Source organism: Pomacea canaliculata, linkage group LG2, assembly GCF_003073045.1.
Source record: "Pomacea canaliculata isolate SZHN2017 linkage group LG2, ASM307304v1, whole genome shotgun sequence".
Classification (NCBI taxonomy): Eukaryota; Metazoa; Mollusca; class Gastropoda; order Architaenioglossa; family Ampullariidae; genus Pomacea; species Pomacea canaliculata.
Window position 1 is genome coordinate 22,325,365 of NC_037591.1, and position 19,634 is coordinate 22,344,998.

The 19,634-nt window shown below is 39.9% G+C and overlaps 3 protein-coding genes across 8 annotated transcripts in view; 1 reads left to right on the forward strand and 2 right to left on the reverse strand.

Annotated features, from left to right (window-relative positions):
• Positions 1–1,612: 1,612 nt before the first annotated feature.
• LOC112557003 lies at positions 1,613–6,960 on the reverse strand. Of its 2 annotated transcripts, none has more exons than XM_025226562.1 (7): positions 6,841–6,960; positions 5,729–6,006; positions 4,921–5,027; positions 4,047–4,175; positions 3,650–3,724; positions 3,021–3,159; positions 1,613–2,687 (listed from the first exon to the last, which is right to left on the reverse strand). In XM_025226562.1, exons 2-7 carry the CDS (start codon positions 5,945–5,947, stop codon positions 2,310–2,312), a joined length of 1,047 nt encoding a protein of 348 aa, XP_025082347.1. In that variant the 5' UTR covers positions 5,948–6,006; positions 6,841–6,960; the 3' UTR covers positions 1,613–2,309. The 2 variants fall into 2 exon arrangements, with proteins under 2 accessions (XP_025082347.1, XP_025082348.1); XM_025226563.1 differs by having other exon boundaries at positions 6,830–6,946.
• A 65-nt stretch (positions 6,961–7,025) lies between these two features.
• LOC112556999 (tripartite motif-containing protein 3-like) lies at positions 7,026–15,906 on the forward strand. 2 transcript variants are annotated; one of them, XM_025226555.1, is made up of 4 exons: positions 7,026–7,636; positions 13,341–13,580; positions 14,003–14,226; positions 15,102–15,906. In XM_025226555.1, exons 2-4 carry the CDS (start codon positions 13,373–13,375, stop codon positions 15,813–15,815), a joined length of 1,146 nt encoding a protein of 381 aa, XP_025082340.1. In that variant the 5' UTR covers positions 7,026–7,636; positions 13,341–13,372; the 3' UTR covers positions 15,816–15,906. The 2 variants fall into 2 exon arrangements, with proteins under 2 accessions (XP_025082340.1, XP_025082339.1); XM_025226554.1 differs by lacking the exon at positions 7,026–7,636 and adding an exon at positions 10,592–10,854.
• A 1,024-nt stretch (positions 15,907–16,930) lies between these two features.
• The window catches only part of LOC112556141 (histidine decarboxylase-like), a 46,109-nt gene continuing 43,405 nt past the window's right edge, over positions 16,931–19,634 (reverse strand). For all 4 annotated transcript variants that reach the window (XM_025224850.1, XM_025224852.1, XM_025224854.1 and 1 more), the window contains exon 15: positions 16,931–19,377. In XM_025224850.1, the coding sequence (XP_025080635.1) occupies positions 18,703–19,377 (675 nt within the window). In that variant the 3' untranslated portion in view covers positions 16,931–18,702. The remainder of the gene's footprint in view (positions 19,378–19,634) is intronic.

Here is a 19,634-nt window from a genome sequence, read left to right on the forward strand (position 1 = left end):
CACCACAATCCGTCTTTTCGTAGATTCATGAAAAATACGCTCTACTCTTGTGAAAAGTACTGAGAAACATCTGTTCGAAGTTTGTAAAATACGTTGATAATTAGAAAGTTCTTATAGGAGACTGAGTATATATATATTTAGTAACAAAGCTTGCTTTTCTTTTTTTTTTCCCCTAAAGCTCATTATTCTGTTTGTGGTGGTGCAGTGAAAGTACTTTATTTATCAAACACATATACCTCCTCATGATGAATGAGTTCATGGGATTTACATAGTGTCTGCACAGCGCTACACGCACATGAATGCACAAATTAACTTACAAACTCAATGAATGTTTACCAGCTAAATTAAAGCTTTTGCTCATCCTTTCAAAATCCACTTTGAACATTTGTATGCATGAACTGTTCACTAAAGTATACAGCAATGTAGATGATCATTTATTATTATTGCATGAGACGACATGGTAAGAGCGCCACGATCGAGTTTCAATAGACATCAAACTGGAAGTGTCTAACCTAGTAGTAACCCGGCTTGGGGTGAAGGGCACACGCATGCATAGTTCTCCAAACTTAATTGTCCATCTAAGCCACGAGAACCATTCTTGTCTGCCCTCTGTCCTCCCTGCTGTCTATCCCATAATGGAATTTCTTGTCTTTCAAAATTTACGGTATTTTTATAGTTCACTGAATATAAATATGAAAAAAGCTTATAGATTTACTGAAATCTTCAGTTGCCTTGGCGTGCATTCCTGGCGTATTAATTAAGTTATAATGCATAACACACACACACAGTACGTAGAGACAATACCGCAATGAATGGTGCATAATTGTGTCGTACTATCTAAAACGGTTCGATCAGTATGCAGACTTGTTGCGACCACAACCATAGTCAATTCTACTACAGCTCTCATTTGCTTTCGACCACCGAGTATACAGGTTACTATTCGTTGCTCGTTTAAGTACGAAATAAAGAACGACTTTTTTCCTGTACAAATTAGTCACATAATTGAAGTAGGTAACCCGCCATCGTAAGCAAATAAAATGTAGAAGCTGTAAGAGGTGACGTATGAAACATATATGTACGAACAACCAATGAGGGGGAAAAAATCCTTGTATAAATTGTAGCAGATCAATCGGCATGACAGCCGTATTACTCACGCCAGTTTTCTTTTAAATAAAAGCTTTAAAATGTAAAACTGTTAGAGTACGTAGAAAAAGTTGATTTTTTTTACTGACTTAATTGGACCTACCTTCTCTCTCACTGACACACACACACAGATCGATCGACATGCGTCAACCATCAAAGACGAAAATGAGAGTACATAAAAATTCACCTTTCGTGGCCGAATTATCACAAAGACGATAATTTGGTCGAATCAACTATGGGCTGTGGTCGAACTGGCAAATGACTGAATCGGCCGATCATGATGATGTTAGCAAAGTGTGATTTTATAGCTTACATGTACACACGCAGATCGAGTGGTTTGGGAAAATGAAACAAAGGCACTATTGCACATAAACTACTAACACAAACTTTTAACAAGGGTTCTCCCTGAAAAACAATAAAAATATTATCAAGACGTTCACACAATACATTTGAGTTATTTACATCATTATACAATTTATAAATATTTATTTCATAAATGAACATCTTCCGATACACTGAAATATTACCTCGCATAAATGATCATCGTTAAAAAAAAAATCCTGTCCCCAGTTAATGCCATACAATCATGAAAAATATTTACAGCTAAAACGTCATCTGGTATTTAAAGTATATAATGATATGTGTAAATATCTGGATATGACTAAGATTATTTAAAGCTATACAACAGCTGTTTAATGGACACACATTTTCTCTGCAATTTCAATATTTTGAGAAATTCAGTTGTCAACACTTTTTCCTGTATGAAAGATAAGGGAAAAATGTTGCAAAAAACATCAACATATAAAAATTTATTTGCTGTAAAGAACTTGATTTAAATTACGAAAGCATTTCTTACTCTGATATACATATATACATATATACATAGTCAATTCTGTGAACAGGAAACTTGGGTGGTATATATACTGAAGCCAATGAAAATGCTGTCTTTGCAATAATAATAACAACTGATGATTTATAAAGTGCCTCCTCCACTTAACAAGTAGCTCTGTGCGTTGTATAGCCTCATCCCACACTAAGCAGCATGCTCAATGCAGCGTTCACGCAGAGACAATGTGGCTAAATGCTTTACATTAATCAACCAGCTACTGCTTAGCCATGCCTGGTGAAAATGGTCCAGAAAAAGAGTCTTTCAATTTTTTTTTTTTTTAATGAAACAATTTTGAATCTTGGTCATGCAGAATGGTGTAATTAGGTGTGACAAAGTTCATATTCAGGTAATGAAGGTCATAACAGCATGATCTTAATTTTCCTGTAATGTTTGACTTGTATTCTCCCAAAGGATTTCGTCTGTAGTTAAACTTCCTGAAATTAAATTTATCTTCCAGTGGACTAAGCAGATTATACATCTGGACAAAATCCTCTTTGGTTGTTGGCATATCAATTTTTGATGCATGAAATAGTTCTCTGGAGTGCATTTCAAATCCAAACTGACGAACATTGTGCAAGGACATCTCCTGGTAGATTGATTTCAGTACTTCCCACTCTGAATATTCGATGTCAATTTTGACATAGCTGATAATTTTCTGTGAAAAGAACATGCATATATATATATGAAATAAAATCTTCTCATCTAGCTAGTCATGTGTATCATTTAAAAGAAAATTTGTAAAGGAACAACAGCAAAGTGAAGTGAATGGATCTACATCACTATCCATTTAGAGTTTTAATATCTTATCCATGTAAAAATCTGAAAAAAATGTTAAATTGGAATAGTCAGAAAATATGAATATATGCGACTTACTAAACAGTGATCTCCACTTTGTTCATGCTTATTTGCAAACTTGAAGTTAAAAAAAAGGAAGAAGTACCAAAATATTACCAACTTCATCACATCCAAAGAAAACAAAAAATCTTACATCTTTAAGTCCTTCATCACGAATAATTGTGCCTAGTGTTTTCAGCTGCCAGCCAGCCGTATTCACTTCATTTCGACGTCCAATTCCAATTCTTTTGAACTCAATAAGTTTACTCTGTTTGTCACCTATCTTCAAAATGCTAGATAATTCAGAAAACAGGTAATAGGATAATAACAAAATGCGCTTATTTCTCAACATAGCATTGATCCCAATGCACTTGGAAAAAAAAAAAAAATCAGAAAAGTTTGCAACATGCAGAAAACAAACTGGGGAGGAATGGCAGAAACTAAAAACTAGATAGAAAATTAGAATCCCAGGTTAAGAATGAGCATATATTAAATATACAGGTATGCGATTGCACACTATTACTTGTGTCTGCAGTTGCATACATGCAGACAAATATACAAAGAAGAATGTATGAATTACAAAAACAGTTTAATCTTATAAAGCAATGTGCCATTGAAGTGGCTAGTACACAATCTCCTAAACTACCTGTCAAATAAAACTAAAATCACTGCAAGCTTCTCTGCAGCAATATAAAATAACATGATATAGTTCATTATGCTTGTTATACAATCTTGTAAATCATGTTGTCTAAAAAAGTTTTCTTTTCAGTAACTTAAACTAACCTGGGGTCATAAGCCAACACACGACAGCCATATATTTTTGATACGGCTTCATCAAATTGCCAGTCTCGGCCAATTCTAGAAAATAAAACAGAATGTGATTGAGTTTGCGTGAACCTGTGATCACTTAAATGCATGAAGACTTATCATTCAATCACATTTAAGTGAAATTATGCATTTAAGTGAACACAGGTACATGCATGCGTGCATACACACACAGACTTGAGCATTTTACATGAATATTAATAAATTATATTATGAATTATGACTGGTAACAAATTTACTTCTTTTTCAAAATCTGAGAGCTTTGAACTTGTTCTTTGAACAAGACTCATCCAAGTGATATTTAGTAAGCAGGGATGCACCAAAGATTAAAATGTGTTCTTCAAAGAAGGCTCACCCAAATGACATAACTACACAGGGATGAAGCAAAGAGAATGGTGGGGACAGGCAAACGTTCCAGCCTCCTTCATGTTGGTGACCCAGCCTAACATCATTTTTGCAAAGAACATCTTTATTCTCCAGGTATCTGGAACATGTTTTTGGAATCAGAATTAATAAAGAACTGATGATATATGCTTTTCTTCCTCGGACTTGACTGGTGTTTGTGTATTTGGTTATTGCAAATCATGTTGGCAGACAGCATTAGCATGCAGAGACATAGTGTTTCACTCTGTAAATTATTTTTGGCTGAGCATATTATTTATTGATGCCACTTTTACTTCTTTTCAGTAAATAAATATAAAAACATGCAAGTACACTCTCCTACTCTTCCTCCTCCCCATCTCCCTATCTATCTACCTAATCATGACATACTATAACATAGGCCCACAGTTTGTTTCTTATCAGTGGCATAGGGATGCTTGACCTTGAAAAAGACAGTGATGAGAGGAGAAGGAAGTATTCATTTTTTTTAATTTATACTTTACAAACAGTTTATCTGCGAATTTATTCTTTTTAGGGAAATGGGGCATGTGGGTGCAAAGGGTAAGAGTTGTAACTGCATTGTAAACATATACTTGAAATATTTGACAAAATTTTAATGTACATAGATATTTTTCATCCCCTTATTACACTCCTATACAAAACTTGCCCATTTCTATGTATGTAAGCCCAATACTGTTACAAAGGATTCAATTTTTAGTCATGGGATAAAGTACAACATTGAGAAGCAAAATTAAAAATTCCAAGCAGAAATATTAAACATTCTGAGAAGTAATTACTGACAGCAGAACCTGGAATAAAACGTAAGTCTTGAAAACAAAAATATTTACCTGAAAAAGTTTTCCTCTGCCTCAGTTTCTGTCATGTTGCTTGTGACGACTGGGTGTGGAAGCGTTTTTATGTGCAGCTGGGGGATAAAGGGAGGCATACCCCTGATCTGAAGCATGAAAACCCAATCGAATGGTTAAAGAGAAAAACAAATCAAATATGATTTATAAGTCATTCTGGTAAAAGTAGCATTCTACATGTATGCCAAAAGCACTGAAACCAATTTTTTTCAATTACTGGATTTAACACATACAGAATCACTGTAGTGGTTCACACAACTATGAGAAAACACATATTTACAGCTGTCAATGGCTTCTTAATAATGGCAACTACTGTCAACATAAGCTGACATAAAACTTTACATGTACAAACTTCACACTCCTGGAGTCAGCCTTCATTTTCAGATTACCAGTTTCCATAAGAGTGACAACAGCATTAGTGCAAGCATATTCTATTACAATTATTGTGCTCACTGCAAAGTCTAGAGTAGATACAGCTATCAATGAAAACAATTACATTTCATAGACATTGCCACCTAAACTTGATAATCATGTACAAACAACATTTTTAACAGGTGGATGTTTCCACTTTTTAGTGTTACTCTTTCAGTAAAACTCATTGGCAACATGAGAATGGAAAAAAAGAGTGCAGCTCAGCCATAGCCAAATCTTCACAGCATTAGTAACATAGAGTCAGATCTGTTTACAGATGCTACATTGAAAGCCACAAGTACACATTTCTAAATATTATCATAGAATCTTTTTGGGTGCCTAAGCCCACAGCTTTGTTACTACAAGAAATACTCCTCACTCTTTTGGAGCTTAGGCCTGCAACAACACCAGGGCCATGAGGTTGCTGCAATACACCCAGGCCCAACAGGTCTGGACTGAGTTTTAGATCAAGATTCTCCTGAGGACTGGAGCTCAACCTACTACCACTGAGATCTGTATACAACAGGATGTAAATCAGCAAGAAGAAGACTGTCATTCCAATGATGAAGAGATAAGGCCGTCTATATGCTCGAGGCATGTTGCAATGTTGGATGCATGGGATTTCTGATGTTTGTTGATCAGACGTGATTTAATAAACTGCAACAGAGGGTCAATCTGAAGAAAATGCCAGCATGGTATTTAGTTAACTTTACACTATGGATGATTACTGAAGATAAAACGAGTAACACTTAAATAAACATTCACTGTCAAAGAGAGAAAAAAATGCAAACCAAAATGCAAAGGCAGTGCCATTACTCCTGCATGTACTGTGCTGAGTATAACCCCCATACCAGTTAACTGTTTATTTCCTCCATTCTCTGTGACTACAATACAGCTGGATAAATCAGTCACCAGTACTGCATGCATATGGTTTATCAAAGTTAACTCTGTAATGCCTCTACTTTCTCCGAGGTGGTTGTTGCATTTAACTTTCGTTCAACTGGCTTAAATTAACTAGCTGATTTTAGACTCTCAAGAACAAAAACAAATTTATAATTTAAAAAAAACTGATAGGGTATATGAATATTTCAGCTGTTTTCAATATGATGTATGAAATAACGTCTTAATGTTTATATGGAGCAAATACTTTAAAAAAAGCTTTTAGTAAAACTAGGGAATATAAATATCTTTAACACTAGGAAAATATTTAAATTGTATAATTCTTCCTGCATGAATGGGCATTTTATGACTTAAGGTTCTTACGTGAATCATTTTTAACAAAAGATGATTTGGTAAACAAATCAGATATCGCTCTGGTGATAACAGAATTGTTATTTGAAAGAGAACTCTGCTACTGCCATGGCTTTTACCTTATTACCGACTGATACTGACGCTAATAAAGGCAGAGACCGTATTTCTCATATACGAAAAAATAATCACGCATGACTATTTGTTTAGAAAAGTGTGGGTCATGACGAACCATGAAAGTACCTGATGCAGTTTAAAAATGAAATGAATCTCTTTCAGTTCATTTAACTGGACGTACGCTTCGTAGCGTTGGCAGAATATTATTTCGTCGCTACAACGTCAATAAAGGGGGACTACTCTGTTCCATCATTTGATTGAAATGTAATTGTCTTTCTTGAAATTAGTCTGATCGTCTGCCTCGGCTGCGAATGTCTCAGGACCACAGAAGAGACCGTCACGGCTGCTGAATCTTTGTGCCAAGAGTTACTATAACAATATGCACAAAAGACGAACTGTGGTATGAAGAAGTATTGATGGCTAACAGCTTTTGCTACAGGTTACCGTCTCCTTTGGTTTAGTGGCACAAACTCAAGCAACATGCGTGATGCTTCGCTATGGTGGCGTACGTTTGATTCAATGGGAGTGCTCCGTATATAGTGAAACAACAACAACAAATCAGAAAAGATAAAAGTCATTACATTGTTGTGATATTTGCCAGCGACTAAAACTATACTTTGCTAAAAATAAATGTAGGATTTGAGGACAGCTTTGATTTTTCGCATCTGGTTCCAGCCTGCATGGATGGCACCTACGGCCTTTGCGTAGTCGGAGCAGGCAGTAGTACGTACCATGTACTTAAAAAGAATGGAAAAATAAAGGGGCGTGCACTTGTGAACTCTGAACGACAGCTACCATTGTGTCGGATACTGTGGCTCCTTCAGTCGTGAATGACCATGCGATGTGTGCAAGGAACATTATATATAATTGGATTAATCCATCTTACACAGTCCGATAAGCATCATACAGCACGGCTGTAAAGGTAGGCCTCTTACAATCAGTAAACATAAGAACCAAACTAAGTTGGAAATCTGTTATGAACAAACGGTTGTATTTTTTTTCAAAAACAAAAATTATAAACGACATTGAATGAAAGTAAAATGAATGTGCTGGCAAGAGCTAGGTCGAGTTACAAATCTTTGTAAGCCAGATTTCGATAGCTTCGGTCGCCAACGTGGTTGGTGGTTGATTTTAACAGCAATTATTGCGTGTAGCAGACTTTGGGGTACAAAAACAGATGTTTAAGATAATGGATGCAAATATTCAACGCAAAAGTCTTCCAGGCCATTGCCCTGGCAGTGTCTACACGCAAGATAAAGCTTGTCCACTGCTGCATCAAGTTTCCCTCTTATCGCCCCTCTTGCTGGCGGCTGCTTCACTCCTGGCTCAGTCACGTGAAGATTGCTAGGCTTTCGCTAACATGTGGTGCTGTCCTTGAGAAACTTAGAAGATTCCGTGTTAGTGTTAATTCGATGTGTGTGTGTGCGGTCGTGCTGACTTATTTTCCTGTAATAAGATTAAACTGACCGCTGCGTCTCAAACACAGTTTCAGGTGACGGTGCTTGTATTGCCCTGTATTTGAAAAAAAAGAAATCAGTGTTGTTTTTTTCCCCCAGCACCTCGATCTGCAGACTGGCTGAAAATGCGTTGTCTGACATACATTGCCGACGTGCAAGCGTAGCCACAAATAATTCTTGTTATTTCGAAAACCGACAGCTACATTTTAAAAAAAATGTTGCAGCGTAGCAACTATTTGTAGGCTTGTAGCAGTCTAGTTAGTAGTGTACTGAGTTGTGTTTTTGGTTTAGAGAGCGTCGAACGACTGTCCCTTTCTCACGCCGGCTGCATGACTAATAGCCAGCCTTCAGCTGCCCACCCGCGGCTACTGGCTACTGGGTCTATTGTTACTGTATACCCGAAGTTTCGAAGTTGCCTGAGCCAGTTTGGGAGACAATGACCAGACAGAGCGGGGTGGGAAAGAGCAGTGGCGCCACGTGGACTGGGAAAGGACGTGACGAAACCGTGGGAAAAGGGGTGGATGGTTCTGGAATGTTCGACAGGAATAGAATAAGTAGTGTAGCTTTAAAGTTGATGGAGGCTTTTTGGATTTGGAAGCGAGAGTGGGGAGACGTCAGGCTAGCCGCCGAGTGAAACTATGAATAAAATCTACAGTTGTGCGGCAATTTCGATTTTGTGTTCTTGAACGACTAGCCCACCCCTACGTAGCCATCAGGGACTGACGTGTTTCTTACATATTTATGAAACCAGTTCAAATGAATGAACCATCAACTGACGCATAATTAAAAGTTATAATACGATAAGGATGCATGTGAAAAATGAATGTGTGTGCAATTATTTACATCGTTTAAAGATAACATCGTGGTCACGTACCTAGTTCATGCTCCTTTGTGGTCGCTCAGGCACATTCTTGAGCTCCATGTTTTCTGAAAGTAGTAAGATAGGTTCGTTTATTTTGTTTAATTTTTAGATGTTTAGAGAATCAGTGCGAACTCCCGAAGATGTGTTTTTGTGCCAACTTGCCTTCATGTGCTTTTATCGTGTCCGATAATGTTTCCATGTTGCCAGGAATAGACAGCCAATTGTCCTCAGAAGTTCATTTAAAGCACAGCTTAAAACCAAGTGCTCAAACTAATGTTCCTCTACCTTGCCTTGACTGAGAGATCTTCTGCAAATTAATGCTATGTTAACAATGTGTTTGTATGTATATCTGCTGCTGTATTCTGGTCTGTTCATTTTGAGTTTGTATGATGGTGAGTCAGTAGTTATCCATAATACAGCTATAAACTTTATTTCAATATGAATTAAAAACTTCTAATAACATTATTTTTCAACACAACCACCTTGATGTTGGATGCAAATCTTTCGTTCTTGCACAAACTTTTTATGCTCTCTGAATATTTTTTGAGGCTGATCAAGAATTAAACCATGCATTCACCGCTTCTTTTAATTCTTGTTCCGAGGTGAATCGACGACCTTCTGCAGTGGACTAAACGAGATATAATCTGAAGGGGTGATATCGTGCCTATACGGAAGGTCAAACAATAGCTCACGAACTAATATCCTATACATGTCCTTGTTCAGACGAGTTGCTGTAGGGCAGCGGTTCTCAACCTTTTACTTGTGACGCCCCCCTGACGAACAAGATACGTCCGCGCCCCCCTTAGCCAGCAATGTAAGCTAATTTCACTAATACCGGTATAAGAAACTTTGAATTAAATGAATTAATAAGACCGCTAGCCTAGTATAACCATTCAGAATTAAATTAAACCTATTAAATATAATATTCCTTCACTCATCAATAACAGAACTATAAGCAAACATAAGGTATGGTATCTTGATTAAAAAAAGTAAAAAATCTAAACTTTAAAAAATCTGATCATTAAAAAAGCTATTCACAAACTGTAAAGATGGTGGCAAAAAAATATATATATTGAAAGAAAAATCTCTAACAAACTGAGGGTCCTTTAAACAATGAACAGTAGAAACAGATACAGTACCTAATACTAAATTGAAGTTTAGAATATAGGAATAGAGGAACATAAGTGATCTGGCAACCAGTACAGTACAATATCACTACGGACTTGGCAGGTCTCCTGGAAACCAAGAGTAAGAGATCACAGAGGGAAAAGAGGGCATCGGCAACAGTAAACAACACCTGCTGCCTCATGGAGCAGCGACCTTCCTCCCAAACCTCCCCATACCCTTTCCCCTCCTCGACCCTTCCATCCTACGCTCCCCCATATTCCCTCAAATCTCTATACCCCCACAATGCGAAATCGCCTTTAGATGGAAGCACTTTTCCCTTCCAGAAACAATGACAAAATTCGCTACAGGATTTTCTGTCTCTGAGTGCCGACTGTTGCAAGCGGCAAGTCTGTAGACTGTAGACTCGTTCCTGGTGAACGTTCGCTGTCACATTTTGACACATGCGGGCTGTACAGCTGAGTAAGTCAACGAAATTTTCATACTGTTCCTGCCAGCCAACAAACAAAGGGAGGCAGTTGAGTGTAACAGTAAATGTGTTAGCTACATCGTCTCCATTGCCGTTCCTTGCTGTTAGCAAGCGATGCGAGACAGCGGCAGATGTGGTACCATCGTCCACACCACTGCTTGTGGTCGGGTGTGATGTCAGGGAGATGGATGAAGCTGTGATTGTGCTGACCTATACGCTTGTCACTGGTAATCATTGTCCTCAGCTACTGATGCGACGTAGTGATGCGTGCGTGCGTGCGTGCGTGCGTGCGTAGGAGCATGTGCGTGTGTGTGTGTTTCGGGACACTAGCAGTCTTCAGCTAGGTCGACCCTGCTGTTGTCTAGTAGTGACAGGAATGGAGAGATTTAGTTGGACGAGTGAACACCACTCTCTAGTATAGGAGGAATGAAGTGTGTTAGTGTGCCACCCCACCCTCCACTCCGGAGCGAGTGAGCTTTGATTGTACGATGATAGGACCGCAAGTCTCGTTTCAAGTGTTTGTTGGGAACCGAGTGATTGATTTTAATTTTGGGGGAATACGTAGACATTCTGGACAACTTACATGCGGACATTTAACGGCCTAACATTGGTTATTCATTCACATGTTTGTGACTTATGTGTATATGTCTCAACCACAACGTTTAATTTTATTGTAATAATCTTATTGTGTTTTATAACTGTAAATAATTCTGGTCATCTGTAAGGTGTATTGACTAAAGCCCAAGTAAGCATGAAAAAAAAACATATTAAAAAAAAATAGATGTCACATAGGTGATGACCTGTGACCAGGGAAGTCCTTAGGGGTAGGCAGACGGTCGAGGCATCTCCCTAGGGCCCGGTGCTTTTGATAGTCGTCAGGGCCCCGCACTTTTGATTAATATAGTAATTAGGCTCCAATTAATGACGTATTGCATGCTTTATCTTTTAAGCTGGGTTTTAAAAAAATCATATCTTTAGATTCCTACTAAAACCATGACGTCGAGGGCCCCGCACATGCCCTGCCTCGTGCCCCATGGGGGCTAAGAACAAGCCTGCCTGTGAGGAAACATTACCCAGCACGGCATTCACTGTAAGTTTTCATGGCGTTTGCGTATTGGGAGAGAGCTCTCAAATTTCTGTTAACACCCATTTCTTAAAACAAAAGTTGTGTTGAAAGCGGTGAGGGAGAGAGAAATCTTTAATTTCGCATACGAGAGAGGGTGGCACTACTTTTGTGTCATCCGGTCCACGCCTTCTCAACTGAGCGATCCCGTGGTGTTTGTGTGGAAACGTGAACGTGAAAAAGGCTAGTTGGTGTGTGATGGGTGGAGGTCAGGTAACAGACGAACCAGTAGATACCTCCCCTTCTAGGATACGGTCCAGTACACTCGTTACTTCGCCATGTTTCCGCCCTTTCTCTTTTTCTTCTATGCACACGTAGAGGCATTTGACAAGGACAGAGAGAACTGAAATGCTGCTACTCTCATCTTCATCAGCCACACAGGATCGAGTGGGAATTGAACACAAAGAGTCATACAACATGACCCAGCATGGATCGAACGAGGAGATAACTCACCGAGTGAGGAAGAGGAAGCCCCCGCGCCACGGGAAGGTCACTCAAGCGCCATACTGCTGAATTAACACGACCCACGGTCAGACCCCAACATCAGCGGCGGCGGGCGTCTGTTACATAACCTGCCGCAGCCGTCGCCTGAAGTGCGGGGTGCGCTGCATGCATCGATTTTGTCAGTCAAGCTGCGTCTCGCCCTCGTTCTACCTACATGACCTCCGACCTGCCTTTTTTTCATTTCTCAGCCGGCTATTTTTTTTTCTCCCTAGAGAAGCAGGAGGATCTCGATCGTAGCTGTGGTGTAGGTAAAAATAGATCGATACTTTTAAGCCTTTCTCGTGATTAAAGGGAGTTTTTAAACAGGCGAGTCGACCTGTGCCATGGGCTTTCGACCAAGTCGTCTTACTGAGGGTAAATAATCATTCTGTTAAAAATTCGATGGTAGTTATAATTTGTTTTATCCTGATTTTTGCCATGTACTGCAAAAAACTCACAGCTGTGATAATTCTGCTACTCACTACCCTCCTTCCTCCCCCCGCCACTCTTTTTTTTTCTCATTTATTTTGCTTAAATGACTGTCGCTTAGGTAGAATAAGAACGACTGGAGATATATTGATTACATGCTTTACTCCTTCAGCGTCGGACTTTTTCACCTGTTCAGTGATAATAATCGGTATGAAGTCAAGTGCAGACCACGAGGTCGTCAAGGCACTCGCTGTGAACAGTTTAAACTGAATTATTTTTACTGACTTTTTAGCTTGGTGGTGAGCTGCGGTGTGTTTTTCGTGAATAACGGCGTAAATCTGAAGTGGGGATTTCTGTTCATAAGCAACAGAGGAAAATCTCGGAGTTGTTAAATCCAAACGTCTGTTAGTGGTCCCTTCTCCACCGAATGTGATGGCAAATGAGTCTCTTTTCCTGGACTTTCCGTAACAAGGCACTTGTGGTCCGAATTCTGTGAGCCCTCTGATTCTGTAATCTATCGTTCGTGTTGACATTAAGTTCTTTAGCGAGGTACGATAGTAGCATCTAAATTCTAAGATATCAGAAGGGCTACTTTTACTATTATCTAGCCAGATGAAACCTCTGTTCATTGTTCACCTACAGCAGGTCACTGTATCAAGCTCTTGTTATTGTTTGCAGACTCCGTTGAGCTGGTGTGTCAGGACACGGTGATGACGTCAGCAGCCAACGGCACGCAGACGGGTTTTGACTGTCGCCAGGAACGGAATGTTGGAAAGATGTGGGGACAAACAGAACACAAATGGCCGAGTGGCAGACGTGAAAATACGCTGATTAATCGGCCAGTGGACAGTAAAGACGCCCCATCACAGCATCCAACATCAGTCAGAACATTGGTCAGAGACACCGAAATAAGTAATGGTGAGTATTTTATTTAGTGGCCACAGGAGGAAGTGTGGCTTGGTGAGGGGAAAGGAGGAGAAGGAGTGAGAATGTCATTGCACCATGAGTTGTGAAATTTAATTGTATATAAATACATTCTACAAATGAATTGAATGGGCGAGAAATTCATCAAACATGCTTCTTTAAAAAAAGCAGGAGTTCATAGCCACTTGTGAGTATTTTTACCCTCTGATGTGGAGTTTGGTTGCGTGATGGTAAAGCACTTGTCATCAATGCAGTGAGAATCGGGTGTCCTGGGTTCAGATTCTCGCTTTGTGTACGGTGTATTATCTATGTATGTGGCACAGACGATATATAGCTTAGTTACTAAATCGGCGTTAAAAGATTTCTCCCTTCATTCCTCTCTTGCTTTTAAAATCCCTTCCGCGTTTCTTCCTCAGAGACGTTCAGAGAGAATCAGCTGAACAGTCAAGTCAACTTTAAAGGTCACGTTAACGTCCTTTTTCGCTATGACGAAGACCTGAGCCCCGGATGTAGGATTCAGTACGGTCGGGAAATCGTCGGACGGGACAGTGGACATGGATATCTGCAAGATGCTACGGACGTCTTGTGTCTCTCTAATTCCTGTATCTTGGTCACAGACTTTGTCAACAGTCGTTTGCAGGTATTGATCTTTGGTCATTCAGACTGCACTGTGTGTGTTATATATGTTTTCGAGTGTGTGAGAGAGTGTGTAGGTGCGTGTAATCTGTCTGTGGGATTTCTGCCTCGATGATACTCTAACAACAGCTATGTAAGGAGAAGAGTAATTATTGAGGGAGTGGAGCATGTTGTGTTTGGAAAGATTAGATGCATGTAGGTGGCACTGTGTAAAGGCACAGAGACTGAGCTGGCCATCGGGTGCGGGAGTCTTCATCTGTTGATAATATTCAGGCACATACAGCCTGCTGATAAGAACAGAAAACAGACTCTTGCTTTCGTCATCATTGAGACTATTGGAAAGGTTCCCCTACCCCTTCTCAGAGAAAGGTTTACTGGTTTATTACACAGTCAGTCAAAAACTGTAGAGAGAATTTGAAACAGATATATTATTAAGAGTATAGAGAGAGATGGTGGGTGGTTTGGGAGCACAAGATCGACGGAGAAAAAGTAAACGGGAAGACGACAGGTGCAGTGGGGCAGAAGATGGCCTCGTGTGAACGGGTGCGTAGTTTATGCAAAATGATGTGTGTGGTTTTTTTCAATAGCTGCTGCAAATGTATACACGAAGCCTGTTTCATTGTCGGGATAAGCATGTGGTTTGTTTAACTGTCCTGATACACACTCGCTATCACTGTGACCCCAAAAATGGTAGCGGTAAGCCGTGGATGTTGAAAACAACAACAGCAACCCCCCTTCCCGCACCCTTAAGATAATAGTATTTTAAGCAATTCATTTAACACCATAGCTTTTACTTGTTGATTAATTGCGTCTTAATTATTTGTAATGTCATGTTTAACACCAGTGTTTAGCAGTCATTTTTGTCTCCCTCTCACGCAGAAGTTCAGCAACAGAGGTGAACACATCAGCTACATTAAAGATAACGAACTTCTCGAACCCTGGGCTACCGTGATGGCGCCGAACGGTTGTCTGGCAGTGACTTCGCGCAAGAAGAGACAGGTGGTGCTGCTGAATAAGGATGGTCAGTTTCAAGGCAGCTTTGGTGAAGATCGATTCGGGTGCCCTAGCGGTATTGCCGTGGCTGCAGACGGAAATTTTGTCGTGTCCGACTTCGTCAGGAACAAAGTCTTGGCCTTCACTCCTGCAGGGCAGTTCGTGCACGAACTCGGGGGCAGGGGTGTGACATTCCACCAGCCACGTTACGTGACTGTGTCACAACAAGGTGACATCATCGTTTCGGACTCGGGTAGTCATCAGTTGAAGGTTTTCGACCAGAGCTGGAAATACATCCGCAGCATCGGCGGGTATGGAAAACAAGATGGCTGCCTTAAGTTCCCACACGCCACCTGTGTGGACGTCTTCGGAAACATTCTTGTCTGCGACCGTTACAACGACAGGGTCTCCGTGTTCACGCGCAGAGGGGAGTTTGTGCGTCACTTGCTGACAGCAGCGCATGGCATTCGTCATCCTCAGGGGCTGACTCTGTCTCCAGACCTCCATCTGTACGTCACACACGGAGACCTGAAGGCAAACTGTGTGATGGTCTTTAGCTTACAATGCGAACAGGAACATTGGAGAAAAAATGTTTTGTAGCTACCATTTGCTTGACATGCCAGTGTAATCACTATAATCACCATTCTGATGCTAATAATAATAAACATGTTATTAAATAAAAGATTTTTTTGCAAATGAAAAAAAACACCACAATGCCAGTGCTCTTAGTTTGAAATTAATTAACGGACACGTTTTCATAAACAATGATTTTATTTCATATTGTTTTTCTTCGTGACTATGCAAGTTTTTGTTGTGTTATTTGAAGGGAACTCCATAAAAAGTGCATCGAGATGAATTTGAATGGTTGTTTATTCTGCGAATCCTATAAATCTTCATTGGCCATCTGTCCTGAATCTGATTGGTTATTTTGCTGGTCTTATATATCATCGTTGTCCATCTTTCTTCTCTCAGCTTTCTTTTCCGCAGCCACTGCTTTTTTCGGTTCTTCGACCTCATTATTTCTTGATTTGTCTTCTGCTTCCGCTGACAACAGATGCGGTGCAAGTAGACATTACTTGATTGAGATTCGCAAGAAGTTATCCTGGTGCATGCGTGCTGAACGAGCGAGAGAAAGATTGATTCACAAATTGCAATTAACCCCTACCAGACAAAGTATGCTTAAGTGTTGCGAGGAGAGAGAGAGAGCTGAGAAATATTTTTGTCGAATGTTGGAGTAATGGCAAAAAGACAGCTTCAGCTGGCGATGCCTGGATTAATAGGATTATAAGCTTTAAGAACTCACTGTACGTGAGGAGTTGTAGCGAGGACGAAAAGCTTCGTATACAGGATATTCTAGCCAAATTACACAGACCGATATACCTGGAGATATACATTCGTTATCTCTCGTTCGCCAAATAATTTGATCTATGATACTTTACCTCTATGGATGAATAGAATATAAAATCAAGAGATCTGACTAAAAAAGGCTGTCTTTTCACGCAGTCGGATGAAGAAAAAAGCTAAAGCGTCAAGACATCAACAGGTGAGAGCACGAATGACAGAATGACAGAAAGGACGAAAAAAAATGAATAAATTATAGGAAAAATAATGAACGTATAGAAAAAGAACGAGAGATGAATGGGTAGATGCATAAAGTTGTGAATGATTTGACAGACGCACTTCGGAAGAGAACAACGACCATCATTATTGTCAGTAGTCTGTTTACTACGGTTCCCAGTAGCTGATATTGTTGCGTACATATCTTTCTAATAACTGCTCAGTTCATAAACTATTAATTGAATATATCAATCTTGCACAAGATTTAGAGACACAGTATATAAGTCTGTCACAGCCGAGCTCGAAAATAAATCTTTTCACAAAAAATTTTCTACCCATATATTTGTACCTATGCTTCTGAGCAAGCATAGAAATCACAAAATAATCATATATATATATAAATTAACAAATAAAGAGGGAATGCAGTTAGTCAAGTAAAATATGAACGGCAACAAAGAATGAAGCATCAGAGAATGTAACCAAGAATTTTTTTTATAAAAAAAGAAAGAAGAATAAACAGGTAAAATAATATAAAAAGGAACGTGTGAATGAAAGGGGGAAAAAGCTGTGAGAAAGTATCTGTCCACTAGTTTCATTCGCAGTTTTTCACAAATTGCACCCAGACTTAAAACACTTGAATGTAGGAACGAGGGAATGTTCTCATTCTTTAGACTGGACAACCCGCCTTAACCAGTTGTGAAAGGTAGAGGAGCACGGCCATGTTGGTGCAGGGAGAGCAGCGAGAGATTTAGGTGTTGTTTAGCTTTTTATCTCCCTTTGATTATTCTACCTCCTTGACTTTGTTTACGACCACAGAGCCGCGGCAGCTAAGCCAATTAAACCATTTTAATTAAATCATATTTCTTACAATTCAAATAACATAATTTCTATTACATTTCCTGTCAATTAAAACAATCTGTTTAGATTCTCATATCCATAAGAAATATTTTTTATTGCCTGGAAGGAGGGGAGGGAAAAGAAGATACTTTCCTATCAAACTGGCGTCCTAAGGGAGATAGCGTGACCCTACATCTTGACAGACTTGACATTATTGCGATCGCATCTAGTTCAATAATGCCTTTTAGAAAATTGGATGATTTTGCTATATTTATAGCTGCAGCTTTAAGTATGCATCCACAAACTTTATTTTTGCTTATAGGCCTCGTAAACCTGGGTTCTTTGATTTTGATGTCATAACATGCGGATTAGAGGGTTAGTACATTTCTGCATAAGCTTTAGTCGTTTGAGCCTATTGTTGTATTATTTGCCTGTCTGCACGTTTTTGAAAATGGGCGACGGTTGAAGAACCAAGAAAATAAGTGCAATGATCGTTTTCAAACAGACACTGTGATAGTAAATATCGAATTGGTATTACAGTGCATTTCCATTGTAAGTACTATAGATAACCTGCATCGTAAAGTTCTGCCCAAGGTTCGCATCAAAGTATTAATAAAGACTTTTTTCCGATCGCTGATTAAACGGCAACACCACTTCCCATTTCAATTGTCCAATGCCTTTTGCTGCGCGGTTTTCTCTTTCTTAGAACTTTTTCGATGATTCGACTTCTTTTGAGCTGATAAAACAAACTATACTTTTTCCCCTCAAGAAAAACTTCTTATTAACTTTGTCCACACGACTCGTTAATATTTAACAGAATTGGACACTTGCTTCAAAAAATTTAAAAACAAAGATACGCGTTGTGACCAAAGAGGTCGTGTTCTTTGAGATGTCGCGCAGGTTGTCACCCATGCAGTTCTGCCTCACATGCCTGTCATGTGACAGCTCCAGTTAAAACTAGCATCATAACATCATCTACTAAATAAGGGACAAAGTGACTGTCCAAACGAGTGCCAGCTTCTTGCAAAGGGGAGCTTTGTACACGGTTACTCTTTTTTCTTCTTTTTTTTTTTTTGACCGCTGGCCTGGAGACTTAGTCTTCAAACGACCTTCCGCAGTGCTTGCAGACTCCGTGCATGCCGTTTACAAAAGTGACGCTCTGTGTCCTCTCGCGCTTTGCGTCTCCTCGAGCCGGCTCATCGTCTTCTTCAACTGCGCCGCCAGGACTGTCAGCCTCGTTGTCGATCTTGACCGCATTTAAGTCAAAGTCCAGGTCGTCAGGGCTATCGGCCCCGCGCCTGCCGTTGCCCGGATAATCACTGTCGACGGAGGAGACCTCCAGGATGTCGTCGATCTTGGAGTCAAGGGAGCTCTGCTTGAAGCGGCTGGCCTGACGCTTGGAAGCGAAGAAGCTGGTGTCCAGACTCAGCTGCTTGTTCTGGTCTCGCAACTTTCCGCGCTTTCTCGGGGACAGGCGCAGCGCGCGGCTGGAAAGGTCGCCCGTGCGGAAGTGGCGGGCCAGCATCTCGGAGATATCGAAATTTTCAAACAGCGCCGCAAAGCTTCCGTTGATAACCTTGGGTGACATGGGCACGTTGCTGAGAATGAGGCTGATGCCGTAGTCCTTCTTCTTGAAGCTCGGAAGCCGCTGAAGAGTCGATTTGGCGTGACGTGTGGCCTCTCCTCCTTCTTCGTCTTCTTCTTCCTCCCTCCTCGTTGATGGCGCGCCTTCTGCCTCCTCTTCTTCCTCCTCTTCTTCGACAGGAATCTGTAAAGCAAGAAGTGCAATGTCGACTTGATCTTAATCTCATTTACTTTGTTTATTTTTGATATATATATATATTTTTTTTGGTTTTGTTTTGCCCTTTTTTGTGTTAAATTTTTCCACCAATATCTGAAGAGTTTCATACCATTATTTAAATATTGTTTAAACTGTAAAATTCCATTATTTGCAGGCATCGGAAAACCAGCATTTCTTAGATCACAAATGTGGAAAATAGCTAAAATGGTTTGAAAGCAGTCCTG

What these genes read in the sequence shown, in the direction of transcription:
- LOC112557003 (XM_025226562.1), bottom strand. Translation starts at nt 5,947, where the DNA reads ATGCCTCGAGCATATAGACGGCCTTATCTCTTCATCATTGGAATGACA. An exon ending in GCAGAGGAAAACTTTTTCAG is followed by an intron (nt 4,176 to 4,920) that starts GTAAATATTTTT and finishes AACATGTTCCAG; the next exon opens with ATACCTGGAGAATAAAGATG. An exon ending in TGTGTAGTTATGTCATTTGG is followed by an intron (nt 3,725 to 4,046) that starts GTGAGCCTTCTT and finishes TTTATTTTCTAG; the next exon opens with AATTGGCCGAGACTGGCAAT.
- LOC112556999 (XM_025226554.1), top strand. Translation starts at nt 10,602, where the DNA reads ATGCGGGCTGTACAGCTGAGTAAGTCAACGAAATTTTCATACTGTTCC. An exon ending in GACCTATACGCTTGTCACTG is followed by an intron (nt 10,855 to 13,340) that starts GTAATCATTGTC and finishes TATTGTTTGCAG; the next exon opens with ACTCCGTTGAGCTGGTGTGT. An exon ending in AGACACCGAAATAAGTAATG is followed by an intron (nt 13,581 to 14,002) that starts GTGAGTATTTTA and finishes TTTCTTCCTCAG; the next exon opens with AGACGTTCAGAGAGAATCAG.